Here is an 11,625-nt window from a genome sequence, read left to right as displayed (position 1 = left end):
GTAAAATTAAAGTTACCTAATATTTATAATATAAATTACATTAAGCGTTAATAGAATGATCATTCTAATGCTTTTATGCTCAACTTGGTAGATTACAAAAAAAAGCAACATTTTGAAGATCACAAACACTTTATCATCATTTTTAGCTTCCATCCTCTTACACTAGTCTTCAGTGTTTTACTGAGTGAGCCACACAGCAGCAAAACCAGTGTTAAAAACACATTATATAATAGCCCTTCGTAAAAAATTACTGTCAAAAGCATTTACAGTCAATTCTGATTGTTTTCATACAGAAATTTTAATGCTAATCATCAGATGGACAGACACACACACACACACACACACGTGTAAATGTCCAGGTGAGATGACAGATGTGGTTGTGGTCCGGTAGTAAAGGCCTCAGTGGTCCAGGATGCGCAGGTTTCCTGAAACGATCTTGTTCTCCAGCATCGCTCCGGCCGGGATGTCGATTCGGTCTCCATGATTAGCGATAATGATCACCGTTCCCTGTTGTTCAGAAACAATGGGTCACAACATGTACACACAAAGTGTGCAAACGCTCACAAGCATCAGACATCTGTACCTTGACTGTGACTTGTTTTCCGAAGGTAACGTCTCCTGAAACAGTCAGGTGATCCAGCTCCAGCATGTCTGGGATGCTCTCAAACCTTTTCAGGAAGTCTCGAACCTAGACAGTGAAAATAAATGAAAAAATAACCAAGAATATTATTCAAAAACTGCATATAAATTAATAAAAAAAAAAGTTTATCTGTGAACAGGTATTTTAATGTTTCAGGCCTTAAAAACGCTTTGGTGAAGCTATTAAATGTCCGTAATTGTTTTTTTTTTTTTATAATTTAAAAATTATATGTGTTCTTATTTCTTTAATAATAATAATAATATAAACATAAAATATGTAAAATATTGTAGAAAAAAATTAAGTGAATTTTGTCTGTGAAATAACTCACTTTTCAGCCATTTCTTTAATGTTTTAATTAAAATAATAGAATCATATAAAATTTTAAAAATTTATAATTAAAAATAAATAATTTAAAAGCATTTAATTATGAAAAACACCTAATTTTATGTTTTTGGCTTTAAAGACGCAGTAGCCTTTAAATCATGTCTGTACAATAACATTGACTTTATTTACATTTTTGGTAATTCCTTTGATGTTTTAAACAACAATATAAACTTTTTAAATATAAAATTAAATATTTAATTAATAAAATCAATCATTTAAAAGTATTTAATGACCGAACAGCTAATGTTTCTTTAATTGTTTTATGTTTATAAAATGAAATAAGCTAATTTCATGTTTTAAACTTAATACAATACAATTTTAAATACAAGAAAATATTTCATAACCAAACACTTGATTGAATGTTTTTGGCCTTAAAGACAGTAGTTTCTAACTGAATTACATCTGTAAAATAACTTCAAAACCATTTTCTGCTCATATAGAAATAATATTAAAAAATATATATATTTTATCATGAATATTTGTTAAATATTACTGAACAGCTAATTTAAGCATTTTTTTTATTACGTATAAGAAGTAACTTTTACACTCATTTCTTTAAATAATAATATATAAACTGCCTCTCATGTTATATTATTAAGGTACTGAGTGCTTTACATTAAAGTCGCGCTCTCTCTTCCTGTCTAAGGGGGCAGAATAAGCAGCACAGTGTCAAAGTCCTCAGTGAACCTTACTTTAGTGAAGGAGCTGCCCAGTTTGACGTGAGGTGTTGTGGGAAACTCTCTCTTTGGGCTCATGGTCAGAGAGCCTGCGTTCATGCTGTACAGGTTGGACATGACCAGCAGGAGGTCCGAGGTGGTCTTGACGGGCAGGAAGCGGCTGCGGGGCACGTTGATGCCGAGCACGTTGTCGAAGCTCTTCATGGCAGCGCCCACAGCCGTCTCCAGCTGAATGACGTTCAGACCGCCGTCGAGAGTCTGAGAACAGAAGCCCGGTTCACACACAAACCTCTACACAAGTGTTGTTCTCTGTAATGGAGAAGGCGTGAAGGTCACCTTAGGGTTAACGATGATCTCCATGTCCATGGCGTTCTTTTCGTGAAGCCTTTTAATGGCCGGCAGGCTGATCCACAAGTTGTTGGTGTTGAAGATCTTGAACTTGGTGACTGATTTAAACTCGTCTACCTGAGCTTTGGGCACCTGTGCGATCTCCAGCAGCCTGAGTTTACCGTCGTACTGTGTCAGCGTGCCACCCTGAGACACACAACAACGAACGACTGCCATTAGCCAATGAGCTTTAAAGCCCAGATATACTCGTTCTTCACTTGGGGGTATAGAAAGGTTTACTGTTAGGCAACATCTCGATGACCCACGCTGATGACTAGATCAATGTTTAAATGTGTGCTGCACGCTTTCCTCTCAAGAACAAAATATACACACAACAAAAATGACAATGAATCTTTTTTTTATAAAAATCGAAGCATATATTCATTTCGAATTTCTAATTTGTTCACAATTTTTTCTGCTCTGAAATGTAGAAAACCATAATTAAAGTGAATATGGTTGTAAAAAAAATTACATAATTTTTTTTTGTTTAAAGCTGCAGTAGGTAACTTTTGTAAAAATATATTTTTTACATATTTATTAAACCTGTCATTATGTCCTGACAGTAGAATATGAGAAAAAAATCCAGCTCCTCTGGCTCCTCCCAGTGTCCTATTGCCATTTGCAGAAAGTCATGCGCTCCCGGTAAGAAACAACCAATCAGAGCTGCGGTCCGTAACTTTGTTTGTGTTCAAAATGTAGAAAAATGAACATAATAGGCGAGTACACCATGAATCCATTTTCCAAACTGTGTTTTTAGCTAGTCCTGAATCACTAGGGTGCACCTATAATAAGTGTTTATATTCAGACTATTTTAGATTGCTTCGGGGATACCGCGGCGGAGTAACCCAGTACCTTTGTGATTCTTCATAGACATAAACAGAGAGAAGTAGTTCCGGCTACAATGTTCTTCCGCAAGACGCAAGCAGTTCTGTTTATTAACCGCTAGAGCGTCAAAAGTTACCGACTGCAGCTTTAATTGAAAATATTAAAATGTAATATAAAGTTGGATATAACGGGTTTATTTTGGGCTCTTCAAGTTAGATTTTTGGCCCTTCTTGTTAAATAGTTTGGGCACTTCTGCTTTGACGCAAGCAGCTTTACAATATTAAAGAAAAAATAAAGTGTGTGTGTTGCTTTCAATTAGAATTACAACTTCAATTTCTGCTATAAATCAGCTCTTCGTTGTGTTCATGTTTTATATAATCACTGAACAGTGGTAGTGTGAAGGGGTTTATCAGCTGGTGCAAAAGTCCACTCAAACTCCCGACCCCAAATCCTAACAAACTTTGATTTGGCCTGATTTCATCCAAAATGACATCACAAGTTTGTTCGTAACTCCACTCACCTTCACATCAGCTCGAGTCTTATCGGTGACCTCCATCACAAATTCACAGCGTTTGTCGCCGGGCTGGTTCATCAGGTGGTTCAAGATGTGCAGGTCCACCGTGGCGCCCAGGTTGTCAATGTTGGACACAAAGATGTACTCCTTCCCTTCCGCGATCAGCTTGTCCAGCAGGCCGGAGTTGTAGAAGCTGGTGTAGATGTCTCCATGGCCAGGAGGATACCAGGCCTCCTCATTCTCTCCTGTCAGGCCCATGTTAGTGGCCACGGGCAACAAAGACTCCTTATTGATCCTGGGATACCTGTGAGGGACAGGAAAGCAGACAGGATGACAAAACAAAGGAAAAGCAGTCAAAGCTGTGCACTAACAATAAATGTGTCAATCAATCTTGAAATACTAATAGCTCTGACACTGATGTTTTATTGTTTATTGTAAGGATTGACGTTCCCAAAAGCTGGCTGATAATTTATTTTGCATATTCACAATATATTTGATATTTTGGGGAGATTTTTTAATTATGCCACAATTATTTTTATGTAGCAATTAAGTGATTTGCATTTGAAATGTAACATTGTATAGTGAGAATTTATATATATACACATTTTATCATATATATATATATATATATATATATATATATATATATATATATATATATATATATATATATATATATATTTTTTTTTTTTTTTTCAAATTCATAACAATTAAGGTTGACATGCAAAATAACATTGTGGTATATTCTAAACACCATGTATATATATATATATATAAATTCTCACTATAAAATGTTACATTTCAAATGCAAATCACTTAATTGCTACATAAAAATAATTGTATGTATATATATATATATATATATATATATATATATATATATATATACACAATATATATATATATATATATATATATATATGTATGTATATATATATATACACAATATATATATATATAATTATTTTATATTGTATATATATAAAATCATCATTTTATTTCTTTTGCAAATTCATAACAATTTAGGTATATAATATAAATATAATATATATATAAACCCTAAAAAAAAGGATTTTCATGACTTTACTTGATAAAACATAGTACATAGGTCGCATTTTATAATAACATTCAGAAATAATGTAAAATAAATTTTTACATAAAACAATGTGTAATGTAAAAACATTTATAAACCTTTACAAATATTATAAACAATATAATCACGTATATCAGTTCCCATCACTCCACAACAAATTTACATTTAATTTAGAACAGACAGCGAATGAACAATATAAGTATAAAACAAACATATTTTAAACAATATTTATTATGAGTGTTAAGCCTATATTAACTTATTTAAAGCATAACTGAAATGACTGGCATGTAGGAAATGTGCTATATCAATAAAAGGGCACTCATGTACATGTTTTGCACGCTTGACATGAATGGTTTTAAATAAACCACAGCATGTTTCACACGACACAAACCTGTCAGTTTAATTCTGAAAGACACAGTATGATCATATTTGAGAAGTGCATGTGTGTGTGTGTACCTGCTCTGGTTGAAGGTGTGTATCTTGACGCGGTTGTGTGTGTACTTCTGCAGGATCTTCTTGGTGTCTTCATCTGTGTTGAAGGAATTCATGAGCACCAGTGGCACGTCTGCATTATACGACTTATTCAGATGCTGAAAGAGAGATTCACCCAAGATCTTTAATTTCATACACCAATAATTCTTCAGCCACTTCATTGGCACTGTAATATATATATATATATGTGAATTGCTACATATATTTGTTTGTTATAGCTTCAATAACTTCCTGTATGACCATTACAAAAAGCACGAGACTGCATAAAAGACGCTCAATTAAATGATTGGGGATGTTAAAATAATTTTTTTTTTTTTTTTTACTAGGAGCAAATATTGTAATTAAAGAACAATAAAATGCTATGGCTGTTTGTGTGCAGGTTATGAAATAAACAGTCAGATCGCTGCAGAGACCTGGATTTGATCCCCATTTCAATGCATATGGTCTATCATAGGTATTACATGAAATAGTATTTCTTAATTTCCTGTAAATGCCTTCAATTTTACCATTTGGAAAAACCCTGACATTATGCAACTTAAACGGTCATTGACACAGGAGGAAACTAAGGTCTGAATCTGCAACTATAGTCTTGCCTCATTTTACACAAGGAATTAATACTTTGTTTCATCAAGGATGCTTTGTAATTGTCTTTGTCACTTAATCATTTTAATGTTTTTTTTTTTTTTTTTTTTTTTTTTACTTTCTATTCATTAAAGAATCCAGAAAAATATATCACAGTCTCCACAAAAACAAAGCAGCACAATTCAGCATTGATAATAATCAGAAATGTTGTTGAGCTCCGTATATAAGAGTGATTTCTCATGTGACACTGAAGACTGGAGGAATGATGCTGAAAATTCAGCTTTACATCACAAAAATAAATGAAAATATATTCGAAAAGAAAAGATATTTTAAATTGTAATAACATAGTGAGCATAAGAGACTTAAGAAAAAAATCTTACTGAACAGTATTATGAAACATAACCTCATCATCGGTTATCACTGAAAACATTTTAAAGTCCCTTTAAGACAAGTCATTTCACATTTTCAACGCATCTCGGGCATGCAAGTGCAGTTCCTCTTTCAAATTCTCCAAAACATTACATTTCATATTTGAAATCACCAAGGAAGTGTTAAAAATAGCTTATTTGTCAGGCTAGATCATACAATCTGCATGCGCAGTCTCAGAATGCAGACTGTTTCTATAGCTATTGTTCTATTGTTATCATGTTATACTCTCTCCCATTCATAGGAGTGCACCATCTTTAGTAGTCTGTGAGAAATATATGGAGTAATACCTCGATCTGCTGTACAGTCAGGTCCAGGAAAGTGTTTTCGTTACGGACACTGATGAGACTTTTGGGTCCTTTGCAGCCCATGCTGGTCCCCAAACCTCCATTGAGCTTCACCACAGCCAGTTTATTAAGACTGGACGCCACATCGGCAGGAAGACCCTTCAACTTGATCTTCTCATAGGGCTGAACCTGTCGAGCGAAATACACATGCAAACTGAGCTCTGTGATGTTCAGAGATTTACAGATCAGTACACACACACACAGACACATTACCAATCTCAGGATACAGAAACCTTGTGTGGGGTGGACTGAAAGTAATTCATTATCTGGAGTGTGCTTTCTTCGCACTTTTTTTTTTACTTGATTAGAAATGCACTGCAGGCCTACAATCTGGTTTTAGTAGAGGAAACTCTTCATGAAGATAACAGGACACCCATTTTAATCAGAGAAAAGGTTTTGGGACATATAATTAGGTTTGAGAAAGACCGTTTATTAACTCCAGTCAAACAGAGCTGATGGTCCTTTAAACTGACCTTGAAATATCTCCTGTCTTCCAAAGGCATTAACCTTGAGATCATGACATGAAGAGCAGAAAACTGTGAGCGCTACTAAAAAAAGAGATTTGTATACAGTATTATGAATTATGAAATATGAGCTGATTTGATCTGATCTCTTGAATTTGGGTGTGCTCCTTTTGATAAGAGTTTCCGGTCTTGCACACACACCGACTTCATGAACCATGAGCTAAAATTGTGTAATGCGTTCTTCCTAGTTTCATCACAGCAACATTTATGTCAAATTCTGGTGAAGCTCAACTTGCTCAACAAAATGTCAATAGATGCTCTTTTGGATTGGCGGTAAACTTCTGAAAGAGTTCATACAATTTACAATATATTGACACAATAGATTGAAAAAATCTGTTTCTCTTCATATAACCCCTTTTAAAGAAGTATATTCAAGGTGACTGACAGTAAAGTCAAAACCAGACCTCACGTCTGCAAGTGTGACCAAACAAAACATCTGAGACACGGAGTAAGAAAACTAAACGCACACAAATACTCAGCTGACCGATCAAGCATCCAGCCAGTGAACACTTCCATGGATGAGGACTGAAATACAACCATTGAGAGTTACGCTTTAAGCTTCAAGTGTCGATTTAGAAGCAGCTGTGATGTTTATTCAGTAATGGGATTGATGAGTCTCGACCTCCTGGAGCTACGAGTCATCCTGCATTACTATGTGCTGTAACATGAGTTTCTCAGCGGCGCGTTGAAAAGAAATGTCAGCCAAGGTTGTGGTATGCTGGAAGTGCTGTGCTATTTATAGTCTAACCTTCTGTGTGGAGATATTTGAAGAGGTTGTAGAGTTATTTAGAGACGGGATTAACAGGGAAATGTCATGGACTTGATAAACGTCACATACACTGACTGCTTTCTCGCTGTACAGCGGCTTTGTGTATGTGGCGATAGGAAAGATTTTGAAGGACATGTAGACTTACTTCAGTCCTTAGAAAAACTCATATCTTGCTATAATATTAAAAAGTTCCCATATTATGCCATTTCAGATCAACTCTGAACAGCCTGAACTGTCAGTAATTCAAATCTCACTTCTGTGATTTCTACACGTCAAAGGTAACACATTTGCATAATGCCTGTCTGTGTTTTACATTGGCCAACCGTGAACAGCTTGAGCCGCCCTCAACACAGTTACTTGTTTATGTCGAGAAGACGCTGTGTCCTACACTGTAAAAGTACCCTTGTTTTATTTTAAAACAGCAGTATAACCAAAAACTTTGTGGGGTTTTTTTTCATTTCTATTAAGTGTTCAAAATATGTCATGGCATTGGCCATATTGTTTCAGACACACACTGAACGTGGTAGAACTGCTTCAAACGAATCGTTTGAGAACTGTTGGAAATTGAGGTGATATAAAATGCATATTTTGAAAAAACATATTTTGACCTTGCATGCATGTAAACCTATTGCAAGAGATACCCAAAACAATATTAGGAACCTTAAAAATTGCATAATAGAGGCACTTTAATATTTTATAAGCTAATGATATAAAAAGGGCATGGAAATTAGAATTGATAATAATCTTGTTTTGAAGTAAAAAATATATATAATGCAAATATCAATATCAATTTATCATTTCATGAATTTGTAATAAATACTGCTGTAATAATACGCAATATTGCTGAAAATAAATCTATTTATATATTGTTTTCTAGCTGTATTTTAATATCAAAAGCTTTAATACTCATCCATTACTCATTTATTAAGTCACATTAGGTATTGTGCAGTCATTGGTCTCACTGAGTCTTCGGGGGGTCTCTGGATCTTGGCCCAGTCAATAGACGGCCCCTTCTCCTGAAGGAAACGGTGAAAGAGCCGAGTGAAGCCCTCAAAGTCCTTCCTGGAGATCTGCAAGAGGCACAAATAAGAATATTACAGTTCACGTTTTTACAATTTGAATATAATGGTTATTATTTCAGTGCCAATAGTGAAGAATAGTTTTTCTATTCTATTTTCTAAAGCACGGTGAGTCTATAGCTTATTTGGGAACATGCATGAGCTGGGGTTTAGATGTACATGGAGTCGAGGACAGAAGCACCACTGGAACGTTTTTGTCACCTCAGCGGAGCACATAGTTTGCAGGACAGGGGTCTCACCTCCGTCTCTGATGGTTTGGCAGTGGTCAGCAGCTTCTCCAGCTCTGTGTGCATGGAGCTCTCTTGCTGCAATCTCAGCTTCTCCTGAAACTCCACCATCCCTGCATTAGGGCCGTTTCTGTACAGAGCTAGACACACACACAAACACAGAGAAAGAAAACAATGACAACAACTTGAAATGCTGTGATGACATTGCAACTGATGACTATTGTCTTTCTTAGAACTATTTCGTTGAACTATGGTTTTTGGTTTTCTGAAGTGACTTGGAGTAGAATTTAAATAATTAGAGTAAACAACCAGTCAAAAGTTTGGAACAATTAGAATGTCTATAATATTTTAAAATATTTAGAATTAGAATATTTTTTAAACTAATATCTTCTGCTCACCAAGGCTGCATTTATTTAATCAAAAATACAATAAAAAAGTAATATTGTGAACTATTATTACTATTATTGAACTTTTATTAGTATTAACTGCGGACCAATATTAACAGATAATTTACCAGCAAATCAGCATATTAGAATGATTTCTGAAGGATCATGTGACACTGGAGTACCAACGAAATTTCACTTTTGCGTCAAAGGAATAAAATATATTTAAATAGAAAATAGTTATTTAACATTTAAAATTAATTAAATTGTTTGCAATTTTAAATTGAAAATACCACAATATGACTGTTTACTGTATTTTCTGTTTAAACAAACTGCCTTGGTGAGCATCATAAACTTCTTTCAAACACATTAAAAAAAAAATCATCATTATTCCAAATTTTTGATTGTTATACTATAAATAACCACCTTATTGTAAGGCTGAAGGAAGACACCGCTTACCAGAAACAACAGACATGTTTAAAAAACAACTTCTGACAGCTCTCAGGTTTTTAAAAAAACTGTATATATAAATCCTGATTTGATTTCACCAGTCAAGAAAGGTCCGAATCATCAACCTAATACTGTTTAACAGTTTCTTCTTTTGCATGAAACTACAACTGTCTCAATGTAGAGGAAGCAGACAAAAGACAATTTGAAAACCTCCGATCTTCTTAAAAAAAAAAAAAGAAATGTATAATGTTCAAAACCGTGCAACTAGCCCCGAGCATCCGAACTCGAACCGAGCCGTCAGTAGCGCCTCGGATCTTTTGAAGTTTTGAAGGATCATAGCTTTGTAACGCACCGCTGAAGGAGATGCGCAGAGAGAGAAACAGAAGAGCGCACGAGTCTTTTAACAAAGTCCAGCACTGCCCACCCGTCACGTCACGCACTCGGGAAAAAGTAAACATGTCCAGAAACAGTGAACAACTCTTGTAGATACTCTATGTAACGTGCCAGGTCATTTATTAATCAATACTTAACGCTTTTTCACATGCAGTAGAAAGCGTTCTTGGGTCCATCTGCTGTAACTGTGGGGATTTTTGATTCAATTACTAAAATCTTTAAAATTTGGTCACTTAAAAGACTCGTTTACTGAACCTTGCTGTGGGTTCAATCGTTACTATGTGAATCCAATTAATTAAAAACACAAAAGTGTAGATACTTCAAACTGGATGTGCAGTGAACGTTAACTCGGCATATTCACCATGCCATTAAGCCATTTCACCATTTGATTGTTTTAGCCATGTAATTCTTCTAACACTTTTAAACACATTAATGTCAAGCTTGAAAGCAGCACACAGCTAATGTATGAGAGTGAATTGGCTTTTTCTGCTTGAATACAGACCTAACTAACTGCTTCTGTCTGCCCAAAGTCACAGAAACCCAGGATTAGATCTGTCATGAACTTTGTCGTACAAGAACTCCAAGGTCATTGGCCACTTGCGAGCAAACACGAGCGCACTGCCCACAGCGCGTGCTTTTGAAGGGCTGGGTAACTATTATACTCAAGTACATCTAGAAAGTAGACAGGCTTGCTTGCTCTTTTTTGACAAGCCATGCGAGGATACTCACGTCCACTGCTGCACACGCTGTTTCACGGGTGGGAGTGTCGCGTGAAATTGATGCGTGGGCATAATGTTTGTTCATGGACCAATCAGAGGAGGGGGCGGTCCGGCTTGACCAATCAAATGCCAGCCAATTGCGTTCTATTGGTTGATGGCGTTCGACTGCGTAAATATGTGAAACAGCGTCATCTCTTGGTCATGGTTGTAAACAATAGGCTTTTATTTTTATTCCACACTTTTATCTTTTTTTTTTTTTACTTTTAACAATCGAGAGTGTTTTTATTTAGTCTATGACAATTTTAAAGTTTTATATGGAAGTCCCTTTCCGCTACATAAGAAATAAAAACATACTTTGATAAATCATAATTTACCAGTCATAATTATGACAATATATATAAAAAAATGAAATGACAAACTAGGATATATTTACGAAATGGAAAAAGTCAAAATGCACGTAGAATTTATGTCATAAAAGTCAAAGTAAACAAAACATATGCCATTTTTGTTATAATTATGACTGTTATAATCACATCTCACAGACTTAACATCTCATTTCCCAACAATTATTTATAATTAGATAAGTATTACTAAATATATACTCACTATAATTTATATTCAGGCATCTAGGCTTTCAAAAAAAAAAAAAAAAAAAAAAAAAAAAAAAAGTATAAAATTCCCAGATATTTAATGTTTTTCTTCCATTAAAAAACT

At 34.8% G+C, this 11,625-nt stretch overlaps 1 protein-coding gene across 2 annotated transcripts; it reads right to left on the bottom strand.

The window, feature by feature from the left end:
- Positions 1 to 110: 110 nt before the first annotated feature.
- On the bottom strand, positions 111 to 10,960 carry LOC113046996 (UTP--glucose-1-phosphate uridylyltransferase-like). Of its 2 annotated transcripts, none has more exons than XM_026208326.1 (10): positions 10,922 to 10,960; positions 8,979 to 9,106; positions 8,623 to 8,730; positions 6,311 to 6,496; positions 4,977 to 5,110; positions 3,434 to 3,731; positions 2,038 to 2,235; positions 1,717 to 1,959; positions 584 to 688; positions 111 to 507 (listed from the first exon to the last, which is right to left on the bottom strand). In XM_026208326.1, exons 2-10 carry the CDS (start codon positions 9,075 to 9,077, stop codon positions 400 to 402), a joined length of 1,479 nt encoding a protein of 492 aa, XP_026064111.1. In that variant the 5' UTR covers positions 9,078 to 9,106; positions 10,922 to 10,960; the 3' UTR covers positions 111 to 399. The 2 variants fall into 2 exon arrangements, with proteins under 2 accessions (XP_026064111.1, XP_026064035.1); XM_026208250.1 differs by lacking the exon at positions 10,922 to 10,960 and adding an exon at positions 9,809 to 10,181.
- Between the last annotated feature and the right edge of the window lie 665 nt (positions 10,961 to 11,625).

This window comes from Carassius auratus, chromosome 1, assembly GCF_003368295.1.
Source record: "Carassius auratus strain Wakin chromosome 1, ASM336829v1, whole genome shotgun sequence".
NCBI classification, from domain to species: Eukaryota; Metazoa; Chordata; class Actinopteri; order Cypriniformes; family Cyprinidae; genus Carassius; species Carassius auratus.
The sequence above is the reverse complement of the archived record's forward strand: the minus strand, read 5'-3'. Positions and strand labels throughout refer to the sequence as shown.

Bases quoted from the DNA above. Each gene is read 5' to 3' on its own strand.
- LOC113046996 (XM_026208250.1), bottom strand. The intron at 3,732-4,976 runs GTACACACACAC...TGTCCCTCACAG, and splicing joins CACACCTTCAACCAGAGCAG to GTATCCCAGGATCAATAAGG. The intron at 689-1,716 runs GTAAGGTTCACT...TTCACTGTCTAG, and splicing joins TGGGCAGCTCCTTCACTAAA to GTTCGAGACTTCCTGAAAAG.